The 21,615-nt window shown below is 39.3% G+C and overlaps 6 protein-coding genes, 1 long non-coding RNA gene and 2 other non-coding genes across 12 annotated transcripts; 6 read left to right on the forward strand and 3 right to left on the reverse strand.

The window, feature by feature from the left end:
• Window positions 1–47: 47 nt before the first annotated feature.
• On the reverse strand, window positions 48–1,619 carry LOC119559950 (ELMO domain-containing protein 2). The gene is made up of 2 exons (XM_037873180.1): window positions 1,162–1,619; window positions 48–777 (listed from the first exon to the last, which is right to left on the reverse strand). Exons 1-2 carry the CDS (start codon window positions 1,409–1,411, stop codon window positions 77–79), a joined length of 951 nt encoding a protein of 316 aa, XP_037729108.1. The 5' UTR covers window positions 1,412–1,619; the 3' UTR covers window positions 48–76.
• Window positions 1,620–1,979: 360 nt separating this feature from the next.
• LOC119559957 lies at window positions 1,980–3,232 on the forward strand. Its single transcript, XM_037873190.1, has 4 exons — window positions 1,980–2,396; window positions 2,454–2,634; window positions 2,694–2,865; window positions 2,930–3,232. The coding sequence occupies exons 1-4, from the start codon at window positions 2,233–2,235 to the stop codon at window positions 3,112–3,114; spliced, it is 702 nt and encodes a 233-aa protein (XP_037729118.1). The 5' UTR covers window positions 1,980–2,232; the 3' UTR covers window positions 3,115–3,232.
• LOC119559960 lies at window positions 2,434–6,536 on the reverse strand. Of its 2 annotated transcripts, XR_005220978.1 has the most exons (6): window positions 6,283–6,536; window positions 6,057–6,212; window positions 5,948–6,000; window positions 5,659–5,891; window positions 2,687–2,747; window positions 2,434–2,574 (listed from the first exon to the last, which is right to left on the reverse strand). It is a non-coding gene; the product is annotated as an uncharacterized LOC119559960 (long non-coding RNA). The 2 variants fall into 2 exon arrangements; XR_005220977.1 differs by having other exon boundaries at window positions 5,659–6,000.
• On the forward strand, window positions 3,433–5,055 carry LOC119559951. The gene is made up of 4 exons (XM_037873181.1): window positions 3,433–3,566; window positions 3,632–3,684; window positions 4,241–4,429; window positions 4,488–5,055. The coding sequence occupies exons 1-4, from the start codon at window positions 3,524–3,526 to the stop codon at window positions 4,953–4,955; spliced, it is 753 nt and encodes a 250-aa protein (XP_037729109.1). The 5' UTR covers window positions 3,433–3,523; the 3' UTR covers window positions 4,956–5,055.
• Window positions 3,871–3,942, forward strand: Trnag-ucc. The gene has a single exon. It is a non-coding gene; the product is annotated as a tRNA-Gly (tRNA).
• Trnag-ucc lies at window positions 5,164–5,235 on the reverse strand. Its single transcript has one exon. It is a non-coding gene; the product is annotated as a tRNA-Gly (tRNA).
• A 2,162-nt stretch (window positions 6,537–8,698) lies between the features above and the next one.
• On the forward strand, window positions 8,699–9,743 carry LOC119559954. Of its 2 annotated transcripts, XM_037873187.1 has the most exons (4): window positions 8,710–8,727; window positions 8,791–8,886; window positions 8,937–9,119; window positions 9,178–9,743. In XM_037873187.1, the coding sequence occupies exons 2-4, from the start codon at window positions 8,806–8,808 to the stop codon at window positions 9,649–9,651; spliced, it is 738 nt and encodes a 245-aa protein (XP_037729115.1). In that variant the 5' UTR covers window positions 8,710–8,727; window positions 8,791–8,805; the 3' UTR covers window positions 9,652–9,743. The 2 variants fall into 2 exon arrangements, with proteins under 2 accessions (XP_037729114.1, XP_037729115.1); XM_037873186.1 differs by having other exon boundaries at window positions 8,699–8,886.
• Window positions 9,744–10,021: 278 nt separating this feature from the next.
• Window positions 10,022–11,022, forward strand: LOC119559955. The gene is made up of 3 exons (XM_037873188.1): window positions 10,022–10,142; window positions 10,192–10,374; window positions 10,435–11,022. Exons 1-3 carry the CDS (start codon window positions 10,062–10,064, stop codon window positions 10,900–10,902), a joined length of 732 nt encoding a protein of 243 aa, XP_037729116.1. The 5' UTR covers window positions 10,022–10,061; the 3' UTR covers window positions 10,903–11,022.
• A 2,867-nt stretch (window positions 11,023–13,889) lies between these two features.
• LOC119559953 (pancreas transcription factor 1 subunit alpha) lies at window positions 13,890–21,154 on the forward strand. 2 transcript variants are annotated; one of them, XM_037873183.1, is made up of 5 exons: window positions 13,890–14,156; window positions 14,386–14,791; window positions 14,855–15,020; window positions 17,782–17,926; window positions 20,670–21,154. In XM_037873183.1, exons 2-5 carry the CDS (start codon window positions 14,601–14,603, stop codon window positions 20,918–20,920), a joined length of 753 nt encoding a protein of 250 aa, XP_037729111.1. In that variant the 5' UTR covers window positions 13,890–14,156; window positions 14,386–14,600; the 3' UTR covers window positions 20,921–21,154. The 2 variants fall into 2 exon arrangements, with proteins under 2 accessions (XP_037729111.1, XP_037729113.1); XM_037873185.1 differs by having other exon boundaries at window positions 13,890–14,147.
• The last annotated feature ends 461 nt before the right edge of the window (window positions 21,155–21,615 follow it).

A 21,615-nucleotide genomic window follows, 5' to 3' on the forward strand; every position in this document is an offset into this window, starting at 1 on the left:
TCGCCAGAGTCGAAACACCATCCCAAAGATAGAGACACAACAAAAGCTTTTCTTACTAATAGTTATCTGTGTATTTTTAGACGGATTCTACAACCAAGTTGGTCTTAAAAATTGTGCTATCATTGTGCAAGGCCTCCAGTTTTGTTATTTCAAAGGCCTGATAGATCTCACGGAAGTCCATGATGTTGCGCGGGTCGCTATCCATCCAAAAGCGGTCAAACTCAAAGAACAGATAGCAGTACAGCTTGTGGAAATCCTCAACGGTGCTAAAGTCCTGCTTGTGCTGCACCACCAGATTGTAGAAGTGAGTTTTGGCGGCGCCCGTTTTAACTAGATTGAAGGCCATGGAGGTAAGGTTAATGCCAACAATGGCGTAGGTATAGCCGAGGGTGGGATGCATCGAGTGCAGGAGCACATGCTTGGCGGCGTCGTTGTAGGCAGTGGCGAAGTAAAGCAAGTTCTCCAGGCCGAGCATGCCCATTCCACGAAAATCAGTCTTGGGGTCGTCGCCCTGAAAGCCGATGTCCTGCCACTGTTTGCTCACGCGTCCGGTAAGAGGAGTCTCCGGCATCAGGAGTTGCCACAATCGCAGCAACTTCTGCTCGTGGTCCAGGTTATCCGAGTCGTATTTCTCCGCACGCAGCTGCTCCAACTGATGCATAAGACGGCGGTACCCCCAAATACTTGTCACACAGGTGCCGAACAGACGCGCAAAGTCCGGATGCACATTGTTCTTTATACGTTTCGCTTGCATCACAATACGAGCAGCGCGAGGAGCTGGAAGTATCAGTATTTAAATAATGATTATGTCATAATCATTTTGTGTTTATTTCTTAATAGAAAACTTCTGCAACATAATATTACAAAAGAAAGCAAACATACGATAAGACTTTATTTAATATAATCCGAGATTTCTAAAGCAATTCGCGTGTTAAATATTGGTCTATAATTAAAATAAAAATGGTATTTCATGACATTTTTGAGAAATAAAAATAAATTAGGATGAGTAATCTCTAAATTCCATGATGTAACCAATTGCTTCACATTTTTGAGTTACATATTTTTATATAATTTGAAAATTACTATGATACCAAATTATACATTTCCTATAGTTTGATAACAAAGCTTAATACAATGATATACAAATTTCCTTGGACCTACCGAACTCCAACAGCTCCGCGTTGTCCACATATGGCGCCGCCTCATCAAGGTCAAGTACAAGCCGACGAATCTGCGGTCTTTTGGATAAAGTTAGGGACCTTTCCACCTGGCTAGTCCGGCTGGCGCCTGCTCTGGCACCATAGCAAATCCTCTGGAGCTCTGAGAGCCTGGTAAAGGCGTGAAGGAACCACTTTATAAACGGCCTTATATAGCTAAAAATAAACGGCAGTAGTCTGTCTAAAAGAAACATTTTGCTAATGGTATGACGAGAACTCTTTTGGTTTGTGGGAGATTTCCCGATATTGTTTGTTTGTAGCACGTGTTTCCAGGGCAACACGACAAGTTAGCTTTCGATCACAGCTTAAATGGTATCAATTGCACTTTTTGTTAACTTTTGATTCGCTTGCATTGCAACAATAAACAAAAATTCAATGTTTTTCCTAAAAAAAACATAAAGCAGCTGATCGGGCAGTGCTGCCTCGTGCCAAAATATTGGCGACATTCTACTTTCAGCAGTTATTTTTAAATATACATATATATATCAAATACATATATTTTATGTATTGTATATACTTAAGCATTTTTAAGATACTTTAAATTATTTACAAAATATTTGTAATTTAATAACTATTCATATCCGTAAAAGCCCTGAAATAGGCTTTATTTTTCTAATTCTATCGACGAATGAAAATAAAAATACACCTTGATACGTACCCTATATCAAAAATTATAATGTAATTATTATTAAATAAATATGATTTGTAATAACAGGAATCCCCCTACTGTATTTCAGTGTTTTTGCCCAAATAAGCTGTTTAATAAACGGTCACACTGATGTTATCATACCAAACAATTACCAAAATCTAAAAATTATTAAAAACACTACGTTTAGCACACATAAGATTTAAATCGCTTTTATTAAACTGTTGAAATGATACTACAATTATTGCCTTCGCGTCGAAATATATAGTTTTACTGCTAGGCTTATAAACCAACCTAGTGCGGTTTTCACTAATGAAGTAACCAGTAGTAGTTACGGGTACCTTTGGAAAGTTATACTGTTCAGACAAAATGAAGCGCAGAACCACAGTCAAAGACGAAACCCCAAAAACCTTACCATATAAAGTGATAAAAAATGAGTTTTCCAAGCCCAGTACTGAGGAAAAAATTAGGATCTTGAACGACAAAATGGACATGGTTCTCCAAAATCAAAAGAAAATTCTTCTTGTTTTACGGTAATTTTTAAAAATATAAATTTGCATTTTAATGTATCTCATTTATTTGTTTTTAAGCGAACTGACTACTCAGGAAACCGATTCATTGGGACCCCAAATAGTTTCGGTGAATAGCATACGACACTTAATGAGTCCTACGTCAGGGGACTGGACACCTCAAGAATTCCCATTGACGGAACTGGAACAAATAGAGAAAATGGAGGAGGATATGAATGATCCGATAAAACAATCTATATATGTTCGTGCCAATTAATTTGAATAGTAAATATCATAAATATTTATTTCATTACCTTCCAGATCCGAACCATGCAGGAAATTCTGAAACCCGGAGGAACACTCCGTCCTGGTGGCCTGAAAAAACAATTCCATCTAATACTCGCAAAAGATTTTTTGATTGATTTTAATTTTGATGGCATACACAACAAGATTCCCCTAAAAAAGTTTGGAAATTTTAACAACGCTTTATTCGGTGTGCATAATCTTTAGAACCTTGCCATGTTTTTTTTTATTAATGTGCATAATTTACTTTGCAGAAGTGCAGAAGCGTGATGGATACTTTAGAGACGACTACGTCTCTGAAATCAGACTGGCATTTCGTGTCTATAAAAATCGTAGACATAAAAGTATTTCGGATGCCCGGAAGAAAATCAGAGAAGCAATGGCCGATATTGAGCCCCAAGTAAAATTTGAAGAGTTTCTGTATCCAGAATCAAATTAGCGTCATTTCAAAATGTTCGGTTTGATTAAATAAAAAACTGTAAAGCGGATTGTATATAAACGAACCTATTTTGTAAATCAGCAATAATAACGTTGTTCTTCTATTAAGATACATATTACTTGGATGCACAGATTTTGTATGAAAAATATGTAAGACGCGACAAATGGGTGTTGCATATCTTAGATTAGTTTAAAGTGGTCTATTTGGCTACACTTGTATTAGCTCAACTAATCCTTATCATCTTTAAGCTCGCGTGCTTTGGCGATTAGATAGAGCTATGTCTATGTGCTCGGGTCAAAAAGCTTTCAGCTCAAGCATGTATTGCCCAGTCGAAAACCTTTTTCGCTCAGTAATATACCGGCTCTGGACGCGTCTGATTCTATACAGGCTGATCGAAAAGACATCCGAAATGCGTGTAGATAATGGAAGACTGTGGGGAAAATTACACGATGGTGGGTGATACAAATACAAGTTTAACGTGTTTATATCTTCCATTATGGATATTCGTATTCTTCAGGCAAATTCGAGGTGCGCAGTGTAACCCAATCCGATCTGGATGAGGCGCTAGATGTGAGTAACATTCGAACTAATAAAACTTAATCTTTTAGCCCTTAAAAAAGTTATTGGAACTTAAAAACTCGTGCAGGTTCCTTATTCAAATTTAACTGAAATTATTATTCATAAGCATGGCAAACGAGTCGTTCGAAGTTGACTGCCCACCACCCAATTAGGTGAACTGCAACGCAAGGCGTTATGGCGTCGGTGGTGTAATGGTTAGCATAGTTGCCTTCCAAGCAGTTGACCCGGGTTCGATTCCCGGCCGACGCACTTAAATTTTTTTTTCAAATGTTTTGTAGGCTTTGCATATTAATTGGATGCTATCACATTACACACACGCTATAGATTTTGTGCAGTCTAAATTGAAATTCCGATAGTTCTGTAGAAGAACTGTTGTGCGCCGTGTTGTTTTGGTGATAAGAGAAATAGAAACAAGTCGCGTGGTTTCAGTGGCCTTTAAAAAATTCAGGCAGTGTGATTGATTTTTGAAATTTTGTGTGTTCAATTCATGGCATAGCTTGGTTTATTTCAAGGCTTTAATAAAAGTTTAATTTACAATTTTTTTCAGGTTCTAGACCTCTCATTCTTTGTCAATGAATCGGTGTGTGTTGCATGTGAAATTAATTTACCGGAAAATCAACAAGCCCGACAGGAGTTGCGTGAGTTGTGCAGAATAACCGCTCTTGATGGTGTTTCTTTGTTAGTCAAAGAGGTGGAAACTAATCGTGTGGTGTCCGTGTCATTTAATAAAATTCAGGTAGATATAATATTTTTAAATATTACATTAATCATACATATATCAAATAAAATTACAGTTCACACCACCACCTGGCGAGGAGCACTTCTTTTTAAAATTCCGCAATGAGGCGGTCAAAAGTCCTCAGGCCAGGTGTCTAATGGACTTCATGATCGAAGTGGATGGAAGAATCGATGTCTGTGCCATGTACAATATGGATTGCTTCTGTGAACTGATGTTTCTGGCCACTTTGCCGAGCCACGAGCGACTGGGACTGGGACGCTCTTTGGCCCAGTTCACGATAGAACTGACTAAGGAGCTGGCTGAGGGAAAGGGTCTGGATATTGATGAAAAGCTGAGATCAAAACGCCCAGCTGCTGTCACCGCACTTTGGAGCTCGAGTTTCTCGCAGAAAGTGGGAAAAGCCACTAACTTTAAAGTACTTGACGCGGTTTCCTATTCAGAATTTACGTACAACGGCAAACGTTTTGACGAGCGCATTAGCCCTTTGCACAAATTCTGCGAGCTTGTAATATATAAATTTTAAAACAAGAAAAAATTTGGTTGCCCGTCGGCCGGGAATTGAACCCCGGTCAACTGCTTGAAAGGCAACTATACAAGTATAAATATATGTACTTCAAAAATGATATTTTTAAGTGCTCTTTTAATTTCTCCTCTATGTTAATGGTACTATAACATTAATATATATGAAAGCTCCCAATTAATATACAAAACGTTTGTAAAAAAAATGTAAGTGCGTCGGCCGGGAATCGAACCCGGGTCAACTGCTTGGAAGGCAACTATGCTAACCATTACACCACCGACGCCATGACGCCCTGCTTTGCAGTTTACCTAATTGGGTGGTGGGCAGTCAAATACAAGCAATTCGTTTAATGTTCTGCCTTGCTTATCGATAACATGTGGTATTTGAATTATAGTAAATAATAAGTTCGCGCTCACGCTGCTAAACATTGCGCCTTACAACACACTGTTATTTTTATAGCACACTGTAATTTTAACATCGCACTTTATTTTTGCGTCGTTATCGTATGTAATATATGCCCGAGTCTCTTAGCTGGGATAGCTTTATTTTTGAGAGACAGACACAATGAACAAGGCTAGAAAAAACGAATTTTCTTCTCCAAACTCAGGTAGCTGTGCAGAAGCAGCGGACTGTCCAGCGAAGCTGTCCCCTCTGCACTATTGTGGCAATATGTGCGGGATGGAGAATACCATTAAATCATTAATACCTAGTACTGAGATCGGCTAAGAGTTTCACTAGTCGAAAAATCCTGTTCTTTGTAGTGTGAAGTTGTTCCGCTGATGTTGCAGGAAGTCGCCCAGCATCCTGGCAATGGCTCCTCCAGCTCTTAGCGGGCGACCTTTTTACCTCCTCCCTATAAAAGCCAGCGCATCCTCCATCTCCGCTGTAGGTGCCAAGTAGCTGGTGGAGTTGAAGGGTCTTTGGGCTCCCAAAGAAGAGCTCGTCGGAGATTTCTATTAGTACAACGTAACCAAATGCTTTTGGCCAGAACTTACTTTCTTTGTAAGGACACGCCCGGCAGGATGTCCATGTAGGGAGCGAAGTCCCACTTGGCAAGATACTTATATTAGTACAACGTAACCAAATTCTTTTGGCCAGAACTACCTTTTTTTGGGCTACTCGATTGGATTATCTCCAGCACTACCACTATTCCGCTGATTTGCTCTGTTGTGGTATTGCTTCCGGTGGGTCAAATTCCACAATAATGGGCAACTTGGATAAGGCTTCCACCTGACGACCTTTTTCTTCTGCTCTGACCTCCTGGAGGCGTTTTGGGGTTTGGCATCCACTTTTAATTTTTCGTTTCAACGCCGGATTTCCACGAACTCACCGAAAGTTTACAGTTTTTATTCTTCGCGCGGCGGCCAACGCCGTTCATCGAAATTCACTCGCAAAATCTGGTATTTTTTTGGTATTTCCTTAGCTCATCTGAGTACCGCGCTGAAAAACGGACCCGATGAAAAGCGTTAGCCGTCTATTTGCCTCGCGCTCCCTCCTATGGCTAGCTTGTGGTTTTTGTCGATGTGAGAACTAGGCTTAAAGCGACTTGTAGCGACTTTTCCCCGATCTACCTCATAAAAGAAAAAGTCGCTGGAGCGGAACAGAGGCTAATTGGGTAGTTGGCTATCGAGTCATAACCACTCGTTCGATAGTCTGTCTTGTATATCGATAGTATGGTGAATCGGTATGCGGGCACATTTACAATTTCAGTTAAATTTGAATTGTGAGGTCAAAGATAATATAAAGGGTCAGGTCAATGCCATCGTCATGCATTTTAACTATACTAGCTAAAATAAAATAAGAAAGATCGCCTCGACTATCAGATTTGCCTCGACTTGCATCTAATACAATATTGTACAACGGTCGTCACGCAATACATGACATTTTGTCTTTTATTGGTGTGAGTAATTTGCAGGGGGTGACTGAGGCAGAGGCTGATCAGACCCTGTAGTACCATTCAACGCTTTTTGGGAACTGAATCACTGCAAAAAAGTCATCACCGACCGCTCAATTTGTATGAAAAATTAAGTGATAAAAACAAGAAATCTTTTTGAAACCAGAAAAATTCGATACGTTTTACAAAGAATCAATGATTTATTGTAGTCGTTTGATTAAAAAAATTATTTCTAAATTCTGATCAAAACCATTAATCTTGTTTCCATTATTTTGTCCGATCCTTTCTATGGGAACCTTTCCTTCTAATACACCAGTTTACAAAAAAAAATTGATGAAATACGCACTTCAGGAAACCTTTGTTTTCCGGTAAGATACATCTCCCTGATTAAGAAAAGGGCATTTAAAATTTTTTCTATGGTACCAATTTTTTTTAAAGTGTAAAAAACGTTTTTCGCACTTTTTTATTTTCTAGCTCGAGTTGTGATAAACCGAATTCGGTCATTAAAGACTCATTTTACAGGTAATGGAATGCCCTTTAACTTTCTTATACACATCATTGAGTTCCATTCATTAGTTTAGAAGCTACACTTCGTCAAAGTTGAAAAAGTTGGAAAAAATGCAAGAACGCTGGCATAAATTGCTTCTTTAAAAATACACGCCTAAAAACCGAAATTAGTTTTATGTTGTTTTCTTAAAGGCTGAACTTTAACGGAGAATATAAGCCATTGATCAAGACAATCCGTTGGTAAATCGATTTTTTACAGATTTTTAAACGTATATACTCAAGTTCAGTGTTCGGGAGCAGCGGCCGTTAAACATTATTTTAAATTTTCAGTGTTGGGGAACGTAAGAATTTGGTGCAAGTTCTAGTGCATAACGTCAGTTTCCTTGCTAAAAATATATGAAAATGATATCCTTGTAACTGCAATCGCATACTTTTTAGCTTGCCCAGCACTAATAGCAAAGAAACTGACGTTATGCATAACTACTTGCACCAAAATCTTACGTTCCCCAACACTGAAAATTTAAAATAATGTTTAACGGCCGCTGCTCCCGAACACTGAACTTGAGTATATACGTTTAAAAATCTGTAAAAAATCGATTTACCAACGGATTGTCGTGATCAATGGCTTATATTCTCCGTTAAAGTTCAGCCTTTAAGAAAACAACATAAAACTAATTTCGGTTTTTAGGCGTGTATTTTTAAAGAAGCAATTTATGCCAGCGTTTTTGCATTTTTTCCAACTTTTTCAACTTTGACGAAGTGTAGCTTTTAAACTAATGAATGGAACTCAATGATGTGTATAAGAAAGTTAAAGGGCATTCTATTACCTGTAAAATGAGTCTTTAATGACCGAATTCGGTTTATCACAACTCGAGCTAGAAAATAAAAAAGTGCGAAAAACGTTTTTTACACTTTAAAAAAAATTGGTACCATAGAAAAAATTTTAAATGCCCTTTTCTTAATCAGGGAGATGTATCTTACCGGAAAACAAAGGTTTCCTGAAGTGCGTATTTCATCAATTTTTTTTTGTAAACTGGTGATATACTTACTACAAAAATAGAAGCCTTTGGCGAATACATTATCCGATTAGCTCACCGGTCATTTCGTTTCATTCAACCAAAGCGACTAAATCAAAGTGGATACAAGTAAATTATCGGGTATATCCGAAAATGATTTACTCGTTGCAGCTTTCTGGTCTTTATACAATTTTTTTTGTTACCGAAGTCACAGAATGTCAGCCCCTTTTTGCAACGCTACAGAAGTGTGTAATTATAATTTTTCAGAATAGCTTTTAAATAAAGAGGAATCATATATGGTTTTCGTTGCTTGAATAAGATGTATAAAAGAGCAGAAAAACATTCTAAATTGACTCAAGTAGCTATTGGTTTTAAATTTACGTTTTCGTGTTCATACAAGAAGTTCTTACGTCAATTCAAGGTTGTATATTGAACAATGAAGGATTGCATCAATATTTTGGATGGCGAGTTTCAGATTCTGTCCGTGACTCCAAACATGTATGATGAAGTCGAAGAGGTAGGTAGTCGATAATGGGGTTTCAATTATGATATTTATGATCCCTGCAGTTGCTGGTCAATATATCGGTAAACCATGAATTCGGATGCCTGATCACCAGTCTAAGGGAGTCACCCTTGGCCATTGCCGAGCTGCGAAAATTGATTAGATACATTCTATCTTTAGGACTTTCCTTCGCCATTCGTCATGTGGAAAGTGGAAAAATTGTATCGGGAATCGCCAATATAATATTTGTAAGTAGTTAGAGACCACCAAATACATAAGTAACCATATATAAATACGCCCTCACAGAATGTGAAAAGGATGAACTCATATTATGATCTAAGAGCCCAAGTCAAAAGCCCAAATATGATAAAATATATCAAATTGTGGGATGCTGTCGATTCGAGCTTCGATGTCAATGAGTATTTTCAGATAGACAGTACTATGGATGTAGAATACATGGCAACCTTGCCGGATTTTAGGAGGCGCGGCCTGGCTAAAATTTTGTGCCAGCATTCCATCGATTCCGCAAGGCTTATGGCACAGGGAAACTTTTCACCGGAGGTATTTGCCCGGTTGCCTGAGGAGATGCAAATTGAAAGACCAAGGGCCGTAGTCACCGTAGCCACTTCTCCAACTGCTCGAAAAATGGGACACAGTCTTGGAATGAAAGTTGTCCATAAATGGCACTTTTCAGAGCTAAGAAGTTTAGGTGATACAATTACGGAGCCTATTGACGGAGAGTCTATTCAATATGCAGAGCTGCAAGTAATCGAAGTTTAATTGGGTTTAAAAGAATTAACAAATCATTTCAAAAATATATAACAATTTTAAGCAAAAGCTAAAGAAATAATAAAAGTATAATGATTTTTTTATTCGTGGTGGTTTTGAAAATTTCATTTAAACTAAAAAAAATGTATAAATCTGGATTGTCATTGCAAACTTTTATGTGTTAGATTAACTGTTGTCGAAAAAGCTTTACAGCGTAGAAGACCTACATATACTTTAAGATCCCAGTGTAAGGAATGTCGCGCAGATACTCTCAAACATTTGTTACGTCTTACTACATTCCGTTTTTACGCCTATAAGCTTGAATTAGTGTAAAATTTTAATTTCACTTCTTAATTTTAAGAAAATACCTTAACTTATAATGAGCATTCCTCTTCGATGTTTTCATCACATCTTGCCCGACAATGAACGACTGCGTCAGCATTTTGGGTGGGGAATTTCAACTTCTTCGGGTGACCCCAGAATTATACAATGAAGCTGAAGAGGTGAGCACCCAAACAGTCGAAAAAGGTTATGGATCTTTTTTCCCTGTAGATATTGACTGATTTGTCGATAAACGAGGAATTTTTATGCCTTACCACCAATCTAAAGGATTCGCCAGAGGCGATTAAAGAGCTCCGGACTCTGATTCGACATATTCTTTCCTGTGGAATTTCGTTTGTCATTCGGCAGGTGGCAAGTGGAAGAATTGTTGCTGCCCTGGCCGGTATAATATTCGTAAGTTCATCCAGAACTGCCCAATATAAAAACTAAAATAATGACCATCCTCAACAACAGAACTACAAAAAAGAATCTTCTTACTTTCAAATAATGGCTCAGTTTAAAAGTCCCACCATGATCAGATACAGGCAATTGATGGATGCCATCGAGGACAGCTTTGATATGTACAAGGAGTGGAAGGTGGACAGTATTGTTGAGGTGGAATATTTGGGTACTAAACCAGAATTCAGAGGTCGTGGCTTATCAGGAATGCTAAGCCAGCGTATCATTAGTTTTGGAAAGCTAATGTCGCAGGGAAAACTTCCTCCGGATGTATTCGCCCAACTGTCAAATGAAATGCAAGTTAATAAGCCCGGTGCCATATGTACAATTGTCACATCGCCATCATACGTAAAGTACGCAGAGAGGAGGGGTCTTCAAGTGGCCCACAGGTGGACTATTTCAGACTTGAGATCCTGGGGAGGAAATACCGTAGGACCTAGTGACGACGAGGCGTATGCAGAGCTTTATATGATAAAGTATTAAAACGTGCAAGTCTGGAATATTAATATTTGCGAACCATAGGAAATGAATCCTCTTTAATGTAAGTTCTGACGAAAATTGAAATAAATCAACGTGCGAAATTGTCACCTGTTTAATCCACTTATGAAAAAAAAAACGTTGCAGTTCAGTTTCCCGATATTGAAACCCTCATTGCATGACCTAACCGTATACATATACATATACATATGTTTAGGATATGTATATATTTGGGCACATTTTATAAAAACTTAATCAGCGGCAACAACATACCTATTTACTTTACAAATAAAGTGCACAAAAATCCGCAAACTTCTTCAAAGCAGGTGTTGTAAAATCACTTGATTCGCTTAAGGATTTAAGAAGTCCTGTTCTTATATGTATTAAATAAGTAGTTTATTTTTATTTAGATATCCTATCGCTGAACTAAAAACGGCTTCGGCTCATATAGACTGTTAAAAATAATCAGAATATTTCAATAGTTTTAATCCTTGCTGAATCCACTCAACGCTCAGCTCACCCCTTTATAAATGTCTATCCTCATTGTTGATTTCAATTTTTGCACTTTCGAAAAAAAAACTTTTCAAATGGGATTAAAATTTACACAATTGTAAGCTCGGTGAGGCATGCACTCGAAGGGATTTCAATTTCCCGACGTTTCCCTAATGCCCGGTGTCAACACAGCGGATGGACTGCAGGGGCAGAATATCGGGCGAGCAGTGTGATAAGCATTTCGATCCTACTTTGCCTCTACCTCAACAATGCGCTGGGGTTTTTAATTAGAATTCGAATAACAAAAAAATTGAAAGTGCTTTGCCAAAAGGACAAGGGAGTGGGAAAGGCTGAAACCCCTTGCGGCAGGGGCAATTGTGTGTAATGATATCGTAGATCATACAGGGCTCGTATATAGGGTTGTCTGCCAGAGAGGTGGTTACGCTTGATTGTGCTATATGACGTGTGCATAATTCGCCGAGTGCCGACCAATTTACGGCCAGTTCAGCTAGTGGCAGTTGGTTTGAAAATTACATAGAGTATATTTAATAATAATATAGAACCTGCTACTTATTGCGGTTAGTGCTTTGAGATACGAAACTACAACATTTCTTTTGATTTATTTTGCCCAGACCAAGTCCAACGATCGCGTTCAATACAAAAGATATTATTTTATTATATGTGTTAAAATAATAATCCAAAAATGTTAGCAATTGGATGCAAGTACTATGTATACTAATTATAGTTGGGTGGTTATTTTGACATTAGGGTTTTTTGTTATGGAGCAAGATAGTTGAAATTTATGTAACAAATAATAGATGTATATAGCTGTTGTCCGAGATGTTTAAATTCCACCCTTAGTGTGGCGAATCGGAAAAATTATAATTTTCTCCTTTTAAGCTTTTTGAATAACAATTTATTGCAATGGCATAGCATTCTATCTACTATCATGGCTATGATCTCCCGTAAAAACCTCAAAGCTTTCGGGCCACAAATTGCCGCTGCAAGACAGCTTGATAAAATTGAAAACTAATTTGTTTATACAGCTGCACAAAACGAGCAGCGCCGGCAACGATAACAACGCAGAAACAAAGACGAAGGAATGGGGGTAGGCGGTAGGCTTCTGGCAAAGGCAAAACAATTTGTTTATCATGGTAGCCTTAGTGAGGTTGTCTGATGATGAGGCAACACACACAGAGGACGGGCCCGGGAAAAAGGACAACAAACAAACAGAGTTCGGGCGAGGAGCAGGACGAGGATGAGCCCGGCAACGCATCAGGGGAGGGCAGGATACTCGGGATACACAGAAAAAAAATAAAACAAATACACTTTTACAACAAAAATGGTCGATAGTCTTTTTGTGGTAGTATTATTTTTTTTTTATTTAAATAATATTATTAGCATTTATATTAATATCGAACAATTTTATTTCCCTTAAAAAAATACTAGTAAAATATAACAGATAACAGATTATAGTTTAATGATATATTTGCATTATTTCAACTATGAAGATAATAAATAAAATAACAAATTTCAAATGTTTTGTTTGTTTTATTATAATTTATAGAGTACCTTAAAAGTAGCATCAATAAATCAATAATTTTTGAAAGACTTTGCTTGCGTTATTTCCAGTTTACCTTACTAACGAGAAGATCGTATATTATGAATACATGTTTGGTCAAGAAACTTATTAGTTGGCATCAATTTTCTTTGCGAGTGTAGCCTGTTTTGACACCCCGGTCCCAGCTGAGCCCCGAAAAATATGCAGTATATACTGCAATCGTCTTTTAATGGAGTTGTTACCAAAAAGGGAAAGAGGTAATCCTAGACAGTGCAAATATTTGAAGTTGTACTCTGCTAATGCTTAAAAATTATGCTGGTTGACAAATTCCGCTGGGGCTTACTTGACAGGCAAACTATTCTGTATATTTTTTACCATGTTTGCCGAGCTCGTCTTGGTTGCAACAAATCATTAATTAGACTTAGGAGTAGTACGAAATAATCCAGACGATGGAAACGACGACGGCGAGATCCTTATTTTCGCACATCACTGCGGAACTCGTGCAGCTGCCGTCCCAACCCCTTTCATGCACCTCCGCCCAAACACTTGTCTACATCAAACATCAACACCTTCCATTGTCAAGCACTTGGGCAATAATTCCGCTTAAACAGATAAACGAGCGCTCGAATCAAAAAACAATTGAGTGCGCTCACAATGGAAAAATTGTATAGAGCATGGCCGGAAACATCAAGTTTTTCACCCTCCCCAACCTCTGGGTAAACTTAATAAGCTTATAACACCCCGAAATGCAACCCTGTTTGGCTAAAACTTTCAGCTTGCCGCGCTCCGATTGGCGGACACTTGGGCACCGCCCCTTTGGCTGTATCTTTTGATGTGGCACCGCCATTGAAAGATACAATATATGGCACACTATCCACCCCTCGCCGTACTCTTCCTATCAGACAGGTCCTGTGGAAGTTCGAGGACCGATTTCCAGGTTCAGGCATTCGCTTCCCGGCAGTCTTTGAGTTCGCATCACATCGCGCTTCGGTTTTAGAGCCCGCGGTACCGTTTCATCTATAAGGATTATTGGGGTGTTGATTACTGGGAAGTGCAGTAATTGAATCGTGTGTGTGGAAATATTTGGTCCTTGGGTGATGTGCAATTTGAAAGTGTAGTGAACCATTTCTAAGAAATTGGTAAAATACGAACTTGTTTGGAATTAAATCTAGTCAAAGGATTATTTGGATACTTCTAGGTAATTGGGGTAAGTATTTAAATAAATATAGTTTTGGTCCTCTAAAATCATTTTACTGTTTACCAACTCGTTTATAAATTACTGTTGTATACATAAATGTGACACATTTCTTATCTATTAACCACTAAATGGCATCTTATCTAATCGAAGTAATGTTAGACATGTTTATTACCGATATCAACAACTGAACAAGTTCAGCAAAAGGAAGTAACCCTCTGAATGTTAAATCCACTTTTAGAGAGAAGCAAAAGTCAAGGACCCACAACACGCGTTTCACTTGTCCGACTTGCAGTCCCCCTCCAGAATTTCGAATCTTGTGGCACGTGCTGGTCACGCGTCGTCAATCAGCCGATCGGAAGTGTTAGCTTTACCGTTATGCACTTAGCTGGCAATTAGGCAGACAAACAGAAGCGCAACAGATTTTCGAGCTCCGAATTCCCTGATTGCCTGACAATGTTTTCCATGGACAACTTTGACTTGGAGGCCACGATGGCGCGTCATTTCTTCGAGGGATCGCAGGCCACCAACGCCTCCACCTCCAGCTCCGATTATTTTTTCGGGGACGAGCACAGCTCGGAGAGCGACGACGAGGATGATGCCTACAGCAGCGGTTTTAACAGCGATCAGGAGAACACCGAGAAGACGTAAGCATGGCATCCGTTTCCGCCCGGATCCCAATTAATCGAGTCCAGCTTCTCCCCATTCAGCCGGAGGAGCCACAAGCCTCGGCGCTTGAAGTGCGCCTCCCAAATGGCCCAGCAGAGGCAGGCGGCCAATCTCCGCGAGCGTCGGCGGATGCAGAGCATCAACGAGGCGTTCGAGGGTCTGCGCACCCACATTCCCACGCTGCCCTACGAGAAGCGACTGAGCAAGGTAATTTTTAAACGCTTAACTCGTTTTTTCAAGATCCCATCAGGTGGAATATTGATGACTGGAAAATTAAAAATAAGTTAGGATACAAGTTTTTTAAAATACGATTCAATACAAAACAAGGAAGAACGGTATAGTCGAGTACCTCGACTATCAGATACCCGTTACTCAGCTAAAGGGACCAAAGGAAAATGGAGATATGCAAGCAGCAAATGCGCCACCTACCGGCGGTAGACAGATTTAAGCGTTGTGGGCGTTAGAGTGGGCGTGGCAAAGTTTTTTTTTAAATTAATAGATAGGTATTGACGAGACCAATACATTTCAGTTAAAATTTTGTATCTAGCATGAAAATTGTGGGCGCCACAGATTTGGGCGGTTTGTGGGCGTTAGAGTGGGCGTGGCATATTCGCGCAACAAACTTGCGCTGCGCTCAAGCCTAGGGAATCTAAATCTGAAATCCCGTTTCTCTATCTTTGATATTTTCTGAGATATCCGCGTTCATATGTACGATTTTTTGAAGTTTGTGGGTGGTTTGTGGGCGTTAAAGTGGGCGTGGCAACTTATTTTTAGGTCAATCGGTAGGTATTGATGAGAACAATAAATTTCAGTTAAAATTTTTGTTCTAGCATCAAAACTGTAGGATCCACAGCTTTGGGCGGTTTGTGGGCGTTAGAGTGGGCGTGGCACTCTTCTGAAACAAACTTGCGCTGCGCAGGAATCTCAGGAATCTGCATGCCTAATCCCAGTATTGTAGCTCTTATAGTTTCCGAGATCTCAGCGTTCATACGGACAGACGGACAGACGGACAGACGGACAGACGGACAGACGGACAGACGGACGGACGGACAGACGGACAGACGGACATGGCTAGGTCGATTCGGCTAGTGATCCTGATCAAGAATATATATACTTTATGGGGTCGGAAACGCTTCCTTCTGCCTGTTACATACTTTTCGACGAATCTAGTATACCCTTTTACTCTACGAGTAACGGGTATAACTAGAGGCAACGCTATAGTCGATATAAGTATACCCTTTTACTCTACGAGTAACGGGATTAATAATGTGTAACTATAAAGAACAAAGGAAGCTCACTGTGTTATTCCTGATTTTATAATTTCTCATCGTTCTTATGACGGCTATATGATATAAGCGTCTGATCAAAAAATAACCAAATTTGAAACTCTAAAATCTTTAATAAATTGCAATATCCTTCAATGTAATATAATATGATTTAAAACAACGATGCTATAATTTGTTTTGTATCATTTTCTCAATTACTTTTCGATCGTTTCTATGCCAGCTACATGATAAAGTCGCCTGATCAAAAAACAATTTAATTCCAAGTTCTGAACTCCTAAAAGAATACTATACCCCAGAGTAGAAGATTAAAAAAACAAGGAAGAACGCTATAGTCGAGTTCCTCGACTATCAGATACCCGTTACTCAGCTAAAGGGACCAAAGGGAAATGGAGATATGCAAGCAGCAAAGCGAGATTTAAATGCGCAACCTACCGGCGGAAGACAGATTTAAGCATTGTGGGCGTTAGGGTAGGCGTGGCAAATTTTTTTTTGGATCAATCGATAGGCATTGACGAGACCAATACATTTCAGTTAAAATTTTTAATCTAGCATAAAAATTGTGGGCGCCACAGGCTTGGGCGGTTTGTGGGCGTTAGAGTGGGCGTGGCATATTCGCATAACAAACTTGCGCTGCGTACAAGGCTACGGAATCTAAATCTGAAATCCCAATACTCTATCTTTGATAGTTTCCGAGATATCCGCGTTCATATTTACGATTTTTTGACGTTTGTGGGCGGTTTGTGGGCGTTAAAGTGGGCGTGGCAAACTTTTTTTTGGGTCAATCGATAGGTATTGATGAGAACAATTCATTTCAGTTTAAATTTTTACTCTAGCATCAAAACTGTAGAAGCCACAGTTTTGGGCGGTTTGTGGGCGTTAGAGTGGGCGTGGCACTCTACTGAAACAAACTTGCGCTGCGTAAGAAGCTCAGGAATCTGCCCGCCAAATCTCAATAGCCTAGCTCTCATAGTTTCCAAGATCTCAGCGTTCATCCGGACGGACAGACAGACGGACAGACGGACAGACGGACATGGCTAGATCGACTCGGCTAGTGATCCTGATCAAGAATATATATACTTTATGGGATCGGAAACGCTTCCTTCTGCCTGTTACATACACAGAGAAAACTATCTAAGAACATTGTTCTTGAATTGAGAACATTTGTCTTGAATTAAGAACATTCGTTCTTGAATTGAGAACATTGTTCTTGAATTGAGAACATTGTTCTTGAATTGAGAACATTGTTCTTAAAAACCGTGTAAGTACATTTTGGTATCAATATAAGAACGAAATGGTGAGAAGAGAAAAGTTAAATTGAGTTTATTTAACAACTTTTTGATAAGTATACACTAAGAACTGAACTAATAGTTTATTTGTACATACTATGTACTTAAATACCGCCAATTAAACTTGATTCGAACAAAATAAAAACATTTTCAACTTAAAAATGTCGTTCTATTTTTAAGAACATTTTCAACTCAGATGAGAAAGTCAGAATTTTCTCTGTGTACCTTCCGACGAAACTAGTATAGACTTATACTCTGCGAGTAACGGGTATAAATACCATCAAGGTTTCATTGAAAGAAAACATTTTCATATTGCTTAGATCTACTTTAGAAGAAAACTTTGCTGTTAACAGTCTTCTTGTTTAAGTAACCACTCCCATTTGGTTTTTTTCCTAGGTCGACACACTCAAGCTGGCGATCAGCTACATAACCTTCCTGAGCGAGATGGTCAAGAAGGATAAGAATGGCAACGAACCCGGTCTGAGCTTGCAGCGCAATTATCAGAAGGAACCGCCCAAGAAAATCATCCTCAAGGATCGCAGTGAGTTGTCAATCCTTATCAATCAATTGCCATGCATGAAATACATAGGTGGGCGGACGGTCAGTGAATCTGGTATACATTTAATAACATAATTCATTTAGGGCACTGGCCTTATTCAAAGGTTATCTATGGGTGAACTGGGTTTTGTAGTGAACAGGACATGAACAGGGGATGCTGAGCTGCGTCCTGGCATCGTTTTTGGCTCTGCCGTGTCTGTCTAAGTGTAACTAATTAGAATTTTCACACTTTTCGCGCAGGGTTTTGGGTTCGCATTGCGGGCTTTGCGTGACTGCCAGTCAAGCAAATTGTTTTGCTCATTGCCGTCGCATCGATCATCGAGGATGTGGATATATGGATGCGGATGTGGCATGCCTGGGTTTTCACAAGTTTCACCCGGGATACAATGCTCTGGGATTAGGGGTTTCCGTGTGCCAGCTCATAAAAGTTGCTTTGGTCACGGTTTTTTGGTTAATAATTTTCCTATTCAAAATGTATGACACTGCAGGCTGCAACGAGTTCCTCGGCAAGGGGATCCTTGGAAAGCATCTGCATAACTAATAGTCTGGGCACTTGGAAACCCGAAAGGGTGTCGGTTTGGGGTTTTGCGAATAGGAAAGGGCGAGGTTACTTATTGAGTGTTATGTATAGCCCTTAAAAAATGTCATACTTTTTTTATTCGATTTTTTTATTCATGTTTGTCACAACACAAATTTTAACTGGTTAAAGTTGAGTTAAAACTGGTTTTAGAATGAGAGAAGTCTCGTCAGAGAAGTAATTTGTGTTACAATTTACTGCTTTGGGAATTGTGTAATAAAAAGTTTGTACTAAAACGATTATTTATGTGTAAATATATTTAGAAATGAAACAAGTAAGGTAAAGTTCTTGCTAATTATTTGTATAGGAATGATTTTATCGTTAAGGTTTTTTGTTCCTAAGTGGTATCACTATTCTTTTAAAAAAAAAATAATTCATAGAAAGAATCGCCTCTAAGTTGATATTAGATAGGACTAATAGTAAACGAAATGTAAATGCAAATTAATATGTATCTTCGAATGCAATTCAATAAGTTTATAATTAATTAACTATTATCTATAGATGTTTTTCCCAAGTTTCCTTTAAATGTTTTATACAAAAAATTGTTACCTATCCTTTTTAGAGTAAGTGGATGACCTGACTTATTGATCAATTTTATTCAAGCAACAGTGCTTAAAAATCAAATAGATTTTATTTATTGCTGGCCTCCTTCTAGGCTTTTTTATCAGACTATTCGCTGTAGTTCCGACCAAATGAACATGCAAGCCCTGATGTGTAATTTGTGTCTACCTGATAAAAGTCCCACATGCGCCACACCAAACACCTTGCCCGATTCCATCTCCCCAACCTCTGCCAAAGGGGGAGTAAATTTGGGGGTGGAGAAACCGAACCGAACAGAACCGAACCCGAACCAAATAGTAACAACAACAGGAACAACAAAGCCCAATCGACATAATCATAGCGTGAGAAATTCGTTACACTCCAGCAGATGGCTGCTGTCGCCGTCGCCGCTTAAAGGCCAAATGGAAGGCGACCAGGTCAGAACAGAACGGCCCAGAACAGCGAAGCGGGGAGATGGCCATGTTGATGGCGAAAGCGTTTTCATGCTTAACGGGCATTAAAAATGTTGCAGCAAAAACAAAAATACAACGAAACTTCTCCTGGGGGAAGCTCCACGAAACGCCCATTTAAATGGGTGCAAGGATGGTCGAGGGATAGGATGGGGATTTTCGGCACGCGGCTGGCATATGTTCACACCAACTTGCAAAGATGCGGAAGCTGCGCCGGGAAATGGTCGGGGTCGCATATTTGAGCAGCACCCGCATGAGGCACTCGAAAACTGCGAGAGCTACAAATTGCCCGACCTGGGTGGTATGTTGGTTCTGATTGGACATAGTCGTAGGGGGAGGAGGGTGACGGATAAGGATTCCGGTCCGGGCTTTGCTTTTGGTTTTGGGTTTGTTTGTCCAAGGCAAATGGCGTGGCCCAGCGGGGTGGCAGCTGCAACAACAAGCCGGGGTTCCCCCGATCAACATCAACCCTTTGCCGTATTTGTTTGCCTTGTGAGATGATGGGCCCGTAATGTGGTCGCTAATGGCATTTGCTCAGTTTTGGCAACAATTTTAATTGTTTGGGCGGCGCTTGACTCTTTAATGGGTGTTGTTGCAGTTCGAGAACACCTCAAAACATCAAATGGAACAATCATTGTCCTTAAAACTGGAATAAATATTTAGGGTTTTTGCTGAAGACAGTTTGGATATTAAAAATATGCACTTCTCTTATTTTTAATAAAAAAAAAAGAAAGGAAGCAAACTTCTGCCAGCTGAAGTTCTATACCCTTCCAGGTTGTCCGATTCGGCTCGTTCCGACTTATATACTACCTGCAATAGAAATTAGACTTTTGGGATGGTTTCATCCCGATAGCTTTAAAACTGAGAGACTAGTTTGCGTAGAAACGGACAGACGGACAGATGCTGACCAAGAACTTCTGAAATAAATCGTTATACCCTCTGCAAGGGTTTAAGGATGATCTCTTTGTTTTTGATTGATGTTATTACGTCATTGCAGCTTCTTAAAAAGAAATATTTAACAGATAACGAAGTCAGGGTCTTAAAGTGCACCTATATGGTTTCTACTTTATGTTAGATATAAGTATATAAAACCACATTTTTACTAACCCCATGTTCCATCCTTTATCTACCGCTTGCAGCTGGCGGAGTGGCGCACTCGTTGTCCTGGTACCGCAAGGGCGACCGATATCCCGGCAGTAAGCTCTACGCCCGCACCTGGACACCAGAGGATCCCCGGGGACCCCACTCGCAGCCCCTGCCGCTGTACAACAACAGCAACTCGAATCAGAATCAAAACAGCAACCAGAGCAGCGACGATTTCAGCGGAAGTGCTGATATGTCCGATCCGGGAGCAACGGCCAGTATTTTCAGCAGCGGCAGTGGAATGTGAATTGTGAACTTGAAGGTTCCCAGCATGACCTGCAAACAGTTACAGAGAATGAGATTCAATGGAAATCCTACTAGTCAAGCCTTGCTAGTCATGGCATCTAACACATATTAACCAACTTAATAATTATATGAGGAAAACATGTTCTGTGGTATTTAATTGCTCTAAGTTTGCTGATATCTAAATGTTATACATAGTGGTTTAGTTTAAATCGAATAAACATTTCACACAAATCTACCCAACAATATCTAATTGCAGTTCAAGCGACGAGGGCAAAAGGAACAATTCGAGGATAAATTATATAGTTATCAGCACGAGCGTGTATTGAACACCTGGTCCTGGTTGTCCTCGTGGCTTCTGCACCCTGCCATTGTCGATATCATTAAAAAAGAGGGACAACGGGCGAACAGACAAATATCAAAAACACAAGTGCAGTTCATTTTTTCGTTCGTGGGGGAGGGTGTAAATTGTACACTCTGAAAAAAAGCATTTATTTATTGGATAATCATTGATCTTACAAAGCAATGTTTTCTACATTGACAGACATTTTTATTTGTTTTTTTAAGTTTTGCCAGGACATTTAATTTATATTTGATGGTTATACTAATTACAATTTTATAACAAAGGTAAGTGCTTTGGATATTGTTGTCTTTCAGCTGTGGTAAATGTTTCTAAATTTAAACTAAATGCATTTTATA

Source organism: Drosophila subpulchrella, unplaced genomic scaffold (assembly GCF_014743375.2).
Source record: "Drosophila subpulchrella strain 33 F10 #4 breed RU33 unplaced genomic scaffold, RU_Dsub_v1.1 Primary Assembly Seq354, whole genome shotgun sequence".
NCBI classification, from domain to species: domain Eukaryota; kingdom Metazoa; phylum Arthropoda; class Insecta; order Diptera; family Drosophilidae; genus Drosophila; species Drosophila subpulchrella.